The 13,583-nt window shown below is 27.9% G+C and overlaps 1 protein-coding gene across 1 annotated transcript in view; it reads right to left on the reverse strand.

The window, feature by feature from the left end:
- NK7.1 (homeobox protein NK7.1) overlaps positions 1 to 13,583 on the reverse strand; it is a 334,376-nt gene that overhangs the window by 126,395 nt on the left and 194,398 nt on the right. The window contains exon 3 of the mRNA XM_075292004.1: positions 10,252 to 11,860. Coding sequence (XP_075148119.1) covers positions 10,252 to 11,794 — 1,543 coding nt within the window. The 5' untranslated portion in view covers positions 11,795 to 11,860. The remainder of the gene's footprint in view (positions 1 to 10,251; positions 11,861 to 13,583) is intronic.

A 13,583-nucleotide genomic window follows, 5' to 3' on the forward strand; every position in this document is an offset into this window, starting at 1 on the left:
AAATAAAATTTTGACAAAAATTTCTAGAGAAATAAAATTTTGACAAAATTTCCTATAGAAATAAAATTTTGACAAAATTTTCTATAGAAATTTTTTAATCGACCTATAGCCGAAACTATGAAAAATAATTCTTAAAGATAAATAAAAAGGTTAACGATAATTATCCAGAAATAGAAATAATATTTTGACAAAATTTTCTATAGAAATAATATTTTTAAAATTTTCTATAAAATTAAAATTTTGACAACATTTTCTACAGAAATAAAATTTTGACAACATTTTTATAGAAATACAATTTTGTCAAAAATGTCTATAGAAACAAAATTTTGTCAAATTTTCGATTTTGACAAAATAAAATTTTGACAAATTTTTCTATAGAAATGAAATTTTGACAAAATTTTCTATAGAAATAATATTTTGACAAAATTTTCTATAGACATAAAATTTTGACAAAATTTTATATAAAAATAAAATTTTGACAAAATTTTTTATAGAAATAAAATTTTCGTTTTGTTTTGTTATTTTTAGGTTAGGTTAGTTTAGGTGGCAGCCCGATGTATCAGGCTCACTTAGCTCATTGTGATACCACATTGGTGAACTTCTCTCTTATCACTGAGTGCTGCCCGATTCCATGTTAAGCTCAATGAGAAGGGACTTCCTTTTTATAGCCGAGTCCGAGCGGCGTTCCACATTGCAGTGAAACCACTTAGAGAAGATTTGTAACCCTCAGAAATGTCACCAGCATTGCTGAGGTTTGTTATTGTTGGTTTATTCTTCAATCATTTTGTTGTTTTTGATTTCAGCTTAAAACCATGCATTGACTAAACTACAAATGTAGCTTAACCAACAGAGGAAAAAAAAATAAAATTTTACAAAACATTTCTATAGAAATAAAATTTTGACAAAATTTTTCTATAGAAATACAATTTTGACAAAATTTTCTATAGAAATAAAACTTTGACAAAATTTTCTATAGAACTAAAATTTTGAAAAAACTTTCTATAGAAATAAAATTTTGACAAAAATTTCTAGAGAAATAACATTTTGACAAAATTTTCTATAGAAATAAAATTTTGATAAAATTTCCTATAGACATAAAATTTTGACAAAATTTTGTATAGAAATAAAATTTTAACAAAATTTTCTATAGGAGTAAAATTTTCTATAGAAATAAAATTTATGGGTCCATGATTTTTATGGGTCCAAGGGTCCGACAAAGGAAAGATCATGGAAATAGGTTCATAATTAGGTTTTTGAAAGCTAAAACAAAATTGAATACACCCTAGGTGACCTGCTTGTAACGCCGATAGGTCGGTCAGTTTGTGCAAAGCCTTGGCTTTGACATAAATATAAAATTTGGTTGACATCTTCAACCATTCAAAATTAGCAGAATTATTTCCAAAACAGCGATTTGTAACCACTGTACGATTAAGAATATTCCAATATAAAATGTTGTGTATTGATAAACTTAATTTTTATTCTCTTTAAATAAAAAAATAAATTTTATTAAGATTCTGTTAAGAGAAGTTACAAAAAACGCCAACGCTTGGGAAGTAAATTAAAATTCATTAACCATTAATTTTTATTTTCTTCCAAGAACTCAATATTCAGTCGTTAATGAGATCAAATATTATTAAAACATTCGACTAATAAAAATTAATTTCAGTTTTTTTCCATAGTAGTTAGTACAAAACATTTCTGAAGTTTTATGACCTTAAAAAAACAAAAATTCTTTTTGAAGAGAAAAATGTTAAACCTAATGAGACTAATGCTCGTAATGCCACAACCCAACATATATTTCAATTAATTTTAATTTGCAAAAATTCACAAAAAATAAAAACAAGAAAACAACAACGCAAATGAAAGCGAAAACATTTCACAGATTTGATGAAGACATTTTTTAAATGCCTTTCTCATTCTCTGAACACAGAGGTTAGTGGAGCGGTGGGGCAGGTGGGACTCATACTAGAGTGATTTGCTTTCAGTTCCATTCATTTTGCCATTAAATTGAAAAGTAAAGATCCCGCCCATTTTCGTTGTATGTTCACTGATGGATTCCACTTGTCTTCTACGATGGCACACTGTTGTGATTGCTGTTAGTGGATTTTTCATGACATGCAAAATGTGAAACTTAACACATTTAAAATTTCCTCAAATTTGTTGACCTTTTTCTTCATTTGAAACTAAGCAAAATGAATGCGAGTTATAATACATTTTATATGCACTGAAAAAAAATGCAACACATGAAATAACCAAAGACAAGGAGTAGTCGAACTAAGTCCAGTGAATATGTTTTAGTTTGAAGAAGACGGAGACCAACATTCGATATTGACCAAAATCGAGAGTGTTTGATAGGGTCCAAAATTAACTAACCAAAGTTTTTTGCCGAAAGTAATCTACTAAAATTTGAAGACAATTGTACCAAAAATTTTTTCCATAGAAAATTTTGTACAAATTTTATTTCTATAGAAAATTTTGTCAAAATTGCATTTCTATAGAAAATTTTGTCAAAATTGCATTTCTATACAAAATTTTGTCAAAATTTTTTATCTATAAAAAAAATTTATGAAAATTTGGAAACCACCAGCATTTTTCATTAGTCCATGACCTCAAGCCAAACGAATAATCCCAAAATTGTAAAAATTTTGTCAAAATCGAAAATTTTGATAAAATTTTATTTCTAAAATTTTTGGCAAAATTTTATTTCTAAAGAAAATTTTGTTAACATTTTATTTATGGTTGAAAATTTTACCAAAATCGAAAATTTTGACAAAATTTTATTTCTAAGAAACTTTGGCAGAATTGTATTTCTAAAGAAAATTTTGTTAAAATTTTATTTATGATGGTTAGGTTAGGTTAGATTAGGTTAGATGGCAGCCTGATGTATCAGGCTCACTTAGACTATTCAGTCCATTGTGATACCACATTGGTGAACTTCTCTCTTATCACTGAGTGAAGTTCACCAATGTGGTATCACAATGGAGTGAATAGTCTAAGTTATAATTATTTATGATAGAAAATTTTGTCAAAATCTAATGTTTTGTCCATCGAAAATTTTGTCAAAAATTTAATTCTGCAGAAAAGTTTGGCAAAATTTTATTTCAATAGAAAATTTTGTCAAATTTTGTATCTATAAAAAATTTTATGAAATTTTTTTCTATAATTTTGTCAAAATTTTATTTCTGTAGAAAAATTTTGTCAAGATCGAAAATTTGACAAAACTTTATTTCTATAGAAATTTTTGTCAAAATTTTATTTCTATAGAAAATTTTGTCAAAATTTTATTTCTATAGAAAATTTTGTCAAAATTGTATTTCTATAGAAAAATTTGTCAAAATTTTATTTCTATAGAAAGTTTTGTAAAAATTTTATTTCTATAGAAAATTGTATCAAAATTTTATTTCTATAGAAGATTTTGTCAAAATTTTATTTCTATAGAAAGTTTTGTCAAAATATTATTTCTGTAGAAAATTGTGTCAAAATTTTATTTCTATAGAAAATTTTGTCAAAATTTTATTTCTATAGAAAATTTTGTCAAAATTTTATTTCTATAGAAAATTTTGTCAAAATTTTATTTCTATAGAAAATTTTGTCAAAATTTTATTTCTATAGAAAATTTTGTCAAAATTGTATTTCTATAGAAAGTTTTGTAAAAATTTTATTTCTATAGAAAATTGTATCAAAATTTTATTTCTATAGAAAATTTTGTCAAAATTTTATTTCTATAGAAAGTTTTGTCAAAATATTATTTCTGTAGAAAATTGTGTCAAAATTTTATTTCTATAGAAAATTTTGTCAAAATTTTATTTCTATAGAAAATTTTGTCAAAATGTTATTTCTATAGAAAATTTTGTCAAAATTTTATTTCTATAGAAAATTTTGTCAAAATTGTATTTCTATAGAAAGTTTTGTAAAAATTTTATTTCTATAGAAAATTGTATCAAAATTTTATTTCTATAGAAGATTTTGTCAAAATTTTATTTCTATAGAAAATTTTGTCAAAATTTTATTTCTATAGAAAATTTTGTCAAAATTTTATTTCTATAGAAAATTTTTTCAAAATTTTATTTCTATAGAAAATTTTGTCAAAATTGTATTTCTATAGAAAGTTTTGTAAAAATGTTATTTCTATAGAAAATTGTATCAAAATTTTATTTCTATAGAAAATTTTGTCAAAATTTTATTTCTATAGAAAGTTTTGTCAAAATATTATTTCTGTAGAAAATTGTGTCAAAATTTTATTTCTATAGAAAATTTTGTCAAAATTTTATTTCTATAGAAAATTTTGTCAAAATTTTATTTTGTATAGAAAATTTGAAAAAATTTTATTTCTTTATAAAGTTTGGGCAAAATTTTATTTATGATAGAAAGTTTTGTCAAAATTTTATTTATGATAGAAAATTTTGCAAAAATCGAAAATTTTGTCAAAGTTTTAATTCTGCAGAAAATTTTGGAAACATTTTATTTCTATAGAAAATTTTGTCAAAATTTTATTTCTATAGAAAATTTTGTAACAATTTTTTGTGAAAATTTTATTTCTATAGAATTTTTTTTTCAATTTTTTTCAGTCTATAGGGCTTTGCCCAAATAAATTTGACAAACATTCTTTCCCTCTGTTGGTTAAGCTACTCTTGTAGTTTAGTCAACACAATGGTTTTAAAGCTGAGATCAAAACAACAAATATGATTGAAGTAGAAACCACCAATAAAAAAACAAAACAAAAATTTTATTTCTATAGAAAATTTTTCAAAATTTTATACTTATAGAAAATTTTGTCAAAATTTTATTTCTATAGAGAATTTCGTAACAATTTTATGTTGTGTAGAAAATGTTGTAAAAATTGTATATCTATAGAAAATTTTGTCAAAATTCTATTTCTATAGAAAATTTTTTAATTTTTTTTCTTCAAAAAATTTTGTCAAAATTGTGTTTCTATAAAAAATATTGGATCAAAATTAACTACTGGGTCAAAATTAATTCGTGAGGAATGGCTAACCAATCCGTAGTTCAATCTATCTATTTTTAGAAATTGCACTAAGATTTGCTTCTGTTTTACTAGGGGTTATGGAAATATCATTGGTCGGTCGTAAATTTAGAAGAAAATCTAACTATACGACTTTTTGTTTGAAATTGTGGACTAAAGATTTTCAATAGACACAAGCTAAATTCTTGAATCAATTTCTCAATATTGTTTTTGGTGGAAAAGGCGCTTGTTTAAATTGTGAGCATATTGAGCACAATGAAATCAAAATTAGTTTTTCTCAGTATATGCAACATTTTACAAATGTACTATTTGTTTTTAGGTTATTTGCATTACAAGCGAACCATTTGTATTCCCATACAAAAGTTCAAAAGTCAAGTCCTCATTTATATTTCTTCCTAAAGATAATTTCTATAACATATTTTTCCATACTTTCGACTAAACATCTCATACTGATTTGGGGCATTTTCATATAAAATTGTCATCCATATGCCATATATTTTAGACAATAAATTAAATGAGTTTTCTTTAGTGTCATTTTTATTATTTTTCCCGCAATACAAATTTTCAGTTTCATTTAATGTTCTTCTACTCACTGGATTTTTCTATAGCAATCGTTAATATTTAGTATATATGTAAAATTAATTTTATTCTTATTTGCATTTGTTGATTTGGAGGATATGCGCGAACTACTCCTCCTATTCGCTTATGTGGGGGCTTCATTAAAAATCTATGTCATTCGTCGAGGAAATGAGTAATATATTTGTCAACTTTTCATAATTAAAATGCTTTTCTGGTTGTTTAGAGATGATATGTGTGTGTGCTAGATGAACCATTACCAGTGACATAAGTCGGAGGAAGGAAATGGGAGGATAGATTTTTTTTATTCATCAGAGGATAAAGTGGAACGAACATTGCTTTATATAAATGTGAATATATTGTAATAAATTATGTCAGAGTTGATATGAAAGGAAAATAATTGAATAGATGTGTAATATATTAATTTAGAATGTCTTAAAAAGTGAAAAGGGAAAGTACCCAATTGGAGTGTTTAGTAATGATAACTAAAAAAATGGAGAAATATTGACTATTTCACATATATAGTAGGAAAACGCCCGACTCATAAAATTTTGCTCTTTGTATGCTCGGCTTTAATTAGTATGTTTGGAAGGTTGCAAGCAAACCAAGTCGATATGGGACGAAAAGAAACGAATAAATCTGGAATCCGATGGCGATAGCCAGACAGAAATTGAGGCCTTATTGGCATTATAGCTGAGCATAACACACTTGGAAATCATAGGGTAAGAATAGTCCTTAAAGATGATGGCATTTGCAGATTGTGTCTGGGCCACGGATGCCACAGTCGGTAGTATTCTACCAAAATTGGTAGATTTTTTTTATGTTTGGTAGATTCGTAGAATTCTTGATGTTTTGGTAGATTTTGCAAAATATTCCTCTTTCACTAAGGTGTACTTCAGAAATTATCTCTTGACAAAATTTACTCTTGAAATACAATTCTGACAAAATTTTCTATAGAAATAAAATTTTGAGAAATTTTTCTATATAGAAATAAAATTTTGAGAAAATTTTCTATATGGAAATAATATTTTGAGAAAATTTTCTATAGAGATAAAATTTTGAAAAAAATTTCTTTAGAAATAAAATTTTGAGAAAATTTTCTATAGAAATAAATTTTTGAAAAATTTTTTATAGAAATAAAATTTTGAGAACATTTTCTTTAGAAATAAAATTTTGACAAAATTTTCTGTGGAACCTAAATTTTGACAAAATTTTCTACACAAATAAAATTTTGACAAAATTATCTATAAAAATAAAATTTTGAGAAAATTTTCTATAGAAATAACATTTTGAGAAAATTTTCTATACAAATAACATTTTGAGAAAATTTTCTATAGAAATAAAATTTTGAGAAAATGTTCCCTTCGAAATACAATTTTGAGAAAATTTTTTTATAAAAATAAAATTTTGAAAAAAATTTCTATATAAATAAAATTTTGATAAAAATTTCTATAGAAACAAAATTTAAAAAAAAAAATTTAATAGAAATAAAATTTTAAGAAAATTTTCTATTGAAATAAAATTTTGACAAAATTTTCTATAGAAATAAAAGTTTGACAAAATTTTCTATAGAAATTAAATTTTGACAAAATTTTCTATAGAAATAAAATTCTGACAAAATTTTATATAGATATTAAATTTTGACAAAATTTTATATAAAAATAAAAGTTTGACAAAATTTTCTATAGAAATTAAATTTTGAGAAAATTTTCTATAGAAATAAAATTCTGACAAAATTTTCTATAGAAATGAAATTTTGAGAAAATTTTCTGTAGAAATAAAATTTTGACAATTTACTCTTGAAAAAAATTATGACAAAATCTTCTACAGAAATAAAATTGTGACAAAATCTATAGAAATAAAATTTTTACAAAATCTATAGAAATAAAATTTTGAAAAAATTTTCTATAGAAATAAAATTTTTACATAATTTTCTATAGAAATAAAATTTTGATAAAAATTTCTATAGAAAAAAATTTTTTAAAAAATTTTTTATAGAAATAAAATTTTAAGAAAATTTTCTATTGAAATAAAATTTTGACAAAATTTTCTATAGAAATAAAAGTTTGACAAAATTTTCTATAGAAATTAAATTTTGACAAAATTTTCTATAGAAATAAAATTCTGACAAAATTTTATATAGATATTAAATTTTGACAAAATTTTATATAGGTATTAAATGTTGACAAAATTTTATATAAAAATAAAAGTTTGACAAAATTTTCTATAGAAATTAAATTTTGAGAAAATTTTCTATAGAAATAAAATTCTGACAAAATTTGCTATAGAAATAAAAGTTTGACAAAATTTTCTCCTGAAAAAAAATTTTGACAATTTGCTCTTGAAAAAAAAATATGACAAAAACTTCTATAGAAATAAAATTTTGACAAAATCTATAGAAATAAAATGTTGACAAAATCTAAAGAAATAAAATTTTGACAAAATCTATAGAAATAAAATTTTTACAAAATTTTCTATAGAAATAAAATGTTGACAAAATTTTTTACAGAATAAAAATTTGACAAAATTTTCTATAGAAATAAAATTTTGACAAAATCTTCCATAGAAATAAAATTTTGACAATATTTTCTATAGAAATAACATTTTGACAAAATTTTCTATAGAAATAAAATTTTGAGAAAGTTTTCTATAGAAATAAAATTTTGAGAAAATTTTCTATAGAAATAAAATTTTGACAATATTTTCTATAGAAATAACATTTTGACAAAATTTTCCATAAAAATAACATTTTGAGAAAGGTTTCTATAGAAATAAAAGTTTGACAAAATTTTATATAGATATTAAATTGTGACAAAACTTTCTATAAAAATAAAATTTTAGAAAATTTTCTATTGAAATAAAATTTTGACAAAATTTTCTATAGAAATAAAAGTTTGACAAAATTTTCTATAGAAATTAAATTTTGAGAAAATTTTCTATAGAAATAAAATTCTGACATTTTCTATAGAAATAAAAGTTTGACAAAATTTTATATAGATATTAAATTTTGACCAAATATTCGATAAAAATAAAATTTTGACAAAATTTTCTATAGAAATAAAAGTTTGACAAAATTTTCTATAGAAATTAAATTTTGAGAAAATTTTCTATAGAAATAAAATTCTGACAAAATTTTCTATAGAAATAAAAATTTTACAAAATTTTTTATACAAATAAAATAAAAATAAAATTTTGAAAAATTTTCTATAAAAATAAAATTTTAGAAAATTTTCTATTGAAATAAAATTTTGACAAAATTTTCTATAGTAATAAAAGTTTGACAAAATTTTCTATAGAAATTAAATTTTGAGAAAATTTTCTATAGAAATAAAATTCTGACAAAATTTTCTATAGAAATAAAAGTTTGACAAAATTTTATATAGATATTAAATTTTGACAAAATTTTCGATAAAGATAAAATTTTGAAAAAATTGTCTATAGAAACAAAATTTTGAGAAAATTTTTTATAGATATAAAATTTTGAGAAAATTTTCTGTAGAAATAAAATATTGACAAAATTTACTCCTGAAATAAATTTTTGGCAAAATCTATAGAAATAAAATGTTGACAAAATCTATAGAAATAATATTTTGACAAAATCTTCTATAGAAATAAAATGTTGACAAAATTTTTTACAGAATAAAAATTTGACAAAATTTTCTATAGAAATAAAATTTTGACAAAATTTTCTATAGAAATAAAATTTTGACAAAATTTTCTATAGAAATAAAATTTTGACAAAATTTCTATAGAAATAAAATTTTGACAAAATTTTCTATAGAAATAAAAATTTGACAAAATTTTTTATACAAATAAAATGTTGACAAAATTATCTATAAAAATAAAATTTTGAGAAAATTTTCTATAGAAACAAAATTTTGAGAAAATTTTCTATAGAAACAAAATTTTGAGAAAAGTTTTTATAGAAATAATAGTTTGACAAAATGTTATATATATATTAAATTGTGACAAAATTTTCTATAAAAAAATTTTAGAAAATTTTCTGTAGAAATAAAATTGTGGCAAAATTTAATAATAAAATTTTGAGCAAATTTTCTATAGATTTGATTCATATTTGGTAAAATTTTCTTAAAATTTTGGTAGATTAATTTTGGCACGAGTGGCAACCATGGTCTGGACCCAGAAGTTATGGTAGACTCGTGTTACTATCTGTGCCAGTGTTCAGCATTATCCTTTAGAAGAAAGAAGACAGTGAGTTAGTCTTTAGTATTTTTGCAGCTCATTCGTCGGATACATGCCATTGTTTCAATTGTTTCTTGATCTACTATCGATGGTGCGGTAAACATGACGATCTGTACACGCTCATAATTAACCTTCCACAAATTTCTGCAGATTTGATTTTTTGATAGAATGGAAGCGGCCAGGATTATTGGTTTATATTTTGGTATAAACCCCTTATTTTCCAAATTTTCCGATTCTACTTCTTAGGTGCATAAAAGCCACTATTTTTATCCAATTTGGCTTTTCAAATCTATTTTCTACACCAAATGTGCCTTTATGAATTATTTTAAATGGTGCCAACTACAAAAGCTGACCTCAAAATTCTTCGATGAGATCTTTAAAGTAAAAATCCAATATAACAGCTCATTATACAAATTTTTAATTAAAAAAAGATTCAAAGAGATCCAAAAGATTACAAATAATTTTCTTTTGAATTCATTTGCACTTACCTTTCTTTAGGTGTTTACCCAGCAGTGATTTCTCACGATCCGAGCTATTGACAACACCCAAAATTTGATTTTGTTTGACAGCAGGTGGTGGGGATAACGAATCTCTCGCCTTTTTGGCTACGCACAAATTTAACGGCTGGTCATGCTCTAATAAATCATTCGAGGTGGCAACGATGGCGTTGGCTGCGGTCAACGATGTCGCCGCCACACTACTGGCACCAATGCCTACACCACCAGCACCACTAATTCTTCCGCCTGTCATAACACCCCCGGCAGCAGAAACATTATCATCTTCACTCGTATCACTAGCCGAAGCACTTCGTGCTTGATTTTGATCGTAGGCAGTAATCTGTTGAGAGTATTGCTGCTGGAAATTGCGTAAAATACTCTTGGGCGATTTGGCGGGTGCTGGGGGTAGTGTAGTGGCCGATGAGTTCGATGATTCGTCGTGGGGATCGCGTGAAATCATAGCATTCGTAGTGTGACTGGGAATGGTGGTCGCTGTCATTTGATGATGAGAGCTGTTGTTGTTGTTGGTATTCATGGTGACAGCTAAATCGGGTAAACCCAAGATATCGGCTATGGTATGGGGGGTGGGACGTGTTGGTGGGCGGGCATAGACATGCGGATGCCATGTAGCTGGCGATGCCATATTCGTTGTACTTAAATGAGCCTCTGCGGAAGCGGTGGGCGAGAGATTTTGCCTCATTTGTGGGGTTTTTGCTTGTACACCAATAGGAGGTGGAGAAGCGGTTGTGAGCGTTTTATTCGCGACACCACTCCCATATGCCGAACCCAAAGCTCCACTGCTGGCCACATTTGTACCATAGCCGTTGGTATAATTGGAATTTTTCGTTAAAGGGGGAGCCTCCAGAGATTTTTGCAAAAATGTCGTCGTTTCATTTGATTTCTCCTTGCTGCTGTGGTGATTGGCAGCCACTGAATCTGCCATAGTGGTGGCACCTGTTGCCATAGGTGTTGTAGGTGGATTTGAAGAATTGGTGGCGGCGGCGGGTACTGGTGCGGCTGCCGTCATGTGACTAGTAAGGGCTGCTATTGTATGTTGTAGCTGATGATGATGAGGATGATAATTGTTATTATAGGCTTCCGCCAAATTATTATTGTTATTGTTGCTGCTGGAAAGGCTATTACCGGTATTATTGTGTGGAATATTTTCATACATTGCCGCTGCTGCTGTTGGAGGTATGGTCAAAGGACTTCTATAGACATATGAACTAGTGGCCATTTTATATTGAGCCGATTGCTGCAATTTCTGGCGTTGTTTTTCTTCTTCGGTAAATTTGAAATCTGCTCCTTCGCTATAGTGCGACTGGACTAGGGGATATTGAGATTGTTGCGCGTGTTGCTGCTGCTGTTGTTGATAATGATGATGCAATTGTTGCTGAGTTGGCTGTTGATGCGTTGTCGCCTGTTGACTGTTGTAATATTTTTGTGCCACAGTCGTTTCGAAAACGGGTACATGTGCAGCTCCACTGACCATATCTGTAGCTGCACCCACGTCACATTCAATTTCGGGCATCATTTATGAACATTTGGCTGTCTTTGGATTCGGTATCCTATGATCTATGTTAATACATTTAATGATGAGCTGAAAAGAGAGAAAGGGAATAGGTTAGACATAAATATATATATTTTTATTTTAATTTTAATTATACATTGGAAGAATATGGTTCGTAAAGATAATCTGAAATTTAAAGATGATTTTTAAGAAACTTCTAGGGCATGGTCAGAATATCTGTATGAGATGAAAAATCATAGTCTCTGTTAAATGTTAACAGAGCTTCATAAAAGCAGAGCTCTGTTAATTGTTGGAGCTTCATAAAGACGGATCACTGTGACTTTGTTCTGTGCTAACCAATGGGAGATTTTATTTAATCACCAGGACAAAATCTTCTAGACCAATTTACTTGAACTGAAATACATACTGGCGTAACCCGTACGTTGTTGGCATTTTTATTCACAGCAAAATTCAACGCATGTTGTGTTTTTCTCTCTCGAGTTAAATATTAATCAATTCGGTAATTGTGATATATGATAATTTCTCTAGTATGATCAGAGTCTGATGGGGGCAGAAACTCAGGATTTCATCGATTTGTAGATGATCGGCAACTGGTATCTTCGTTAAGGTGAGGTGTTGGTCGGTTTGCAGGTGGTTAGAGGACACACGTCAGCCACGCTGCCTTCAATCACTGATAGATAGGAATTGAGGCGGCTGCACAAGCCTGATCTTAACTACCCTAGTCTGTCGTGGGAGGTTTCTTTCCTCCGGTGGTATGGGCGATCGTCGGACTTCGAGAATAGGATTAACCTCGTACCTTCTCACCGATTAAGCTACAGTATCTTCATGAATCCTGGTCAGACCTGCCTTGTACGCTGCTTGATCTTGAGGCTCTCTTTCCTAGCGCTAGATCTCGCGCTCTAGATGATGAATAACAACCCTTACATACCTGTGTGGTGATTGTTTATCCATGAGATGATATTTTAATGATTACTACGATAACAACCCAGGAGATATTGCTTTGACAACATGTAGGGATGATCTTTGTCTCCACATAATGGTGATTCAGGGGTGTGCTGCGGAGACATACTGTCGCAGAACCCCGAGGAACTTGGGGTCGGAACCGTTTCGCCATCGACATTAATATTCAACTGCCTGCGTACTTCTGCCGTCCATGTAGTGAATAGTGTGGCTGTGGATTTGGTGGCGGATATCTTCAAATTTCTCGCAGTGAAATAACTGGCGAATGTCATCAACAATGGGCCCGAATGCCGTGATTGTACGCATAAGATACAATCTCGCCGTCGTCAGGAGGCTGTGGAAGAGAGGACAGGTAAAGATTGAACAGTGCCGGAGATATCCCCCCCCCACCATTGAGAACTCCCTGTTTCACACTACGGGGTCTTGACTTCTTGTCCCTAAACTCCACATTTAGAGACCAACGCTTGGTTCCCGTCGGTTGGGACGTATTCTCGACGTTCTCGAAGAATTTGGCCTGGTTGACCGTATCGAATGCCTTCGATATGTCAAGCGCCACGAGGACCGTCCGATGACACGGCTTGAATCCCCTGTTTATATATGTTGAAATGTCATGCAAAGCCTTTGTACTTTGCGGAATCCATGTTGGCAGCGGAAAAATTCTCCACACGGCTTGGGAGGAGTATAGTAGCCTCAACTGTCTTGGCTGCTGGCGAGAAAAAGGAAATCGGTCTGTACGATTCACCCTTGATCGAGTCTTTTCCTTGTTTCAGTAGTGGAATCACTCTACCCATTTTCCAAACATCGGGTATAATGAGCGATTCCAAGGCCAAAT

Source organism: Haematobia irritans, chromosome 1 (genome assembly GCF_050003625.1).
Source record: "Haematobia irritans isolate KBUSLIRL chromosome 1, ASM5000362v1, whole genome shotgun sequence".
Classification (NCBI taxonomy): Eukaryota; Metazoa; Arthropoda; class Insecta; order Diptera; family Muscidae; genus Haematobia; species Haematobia irritans.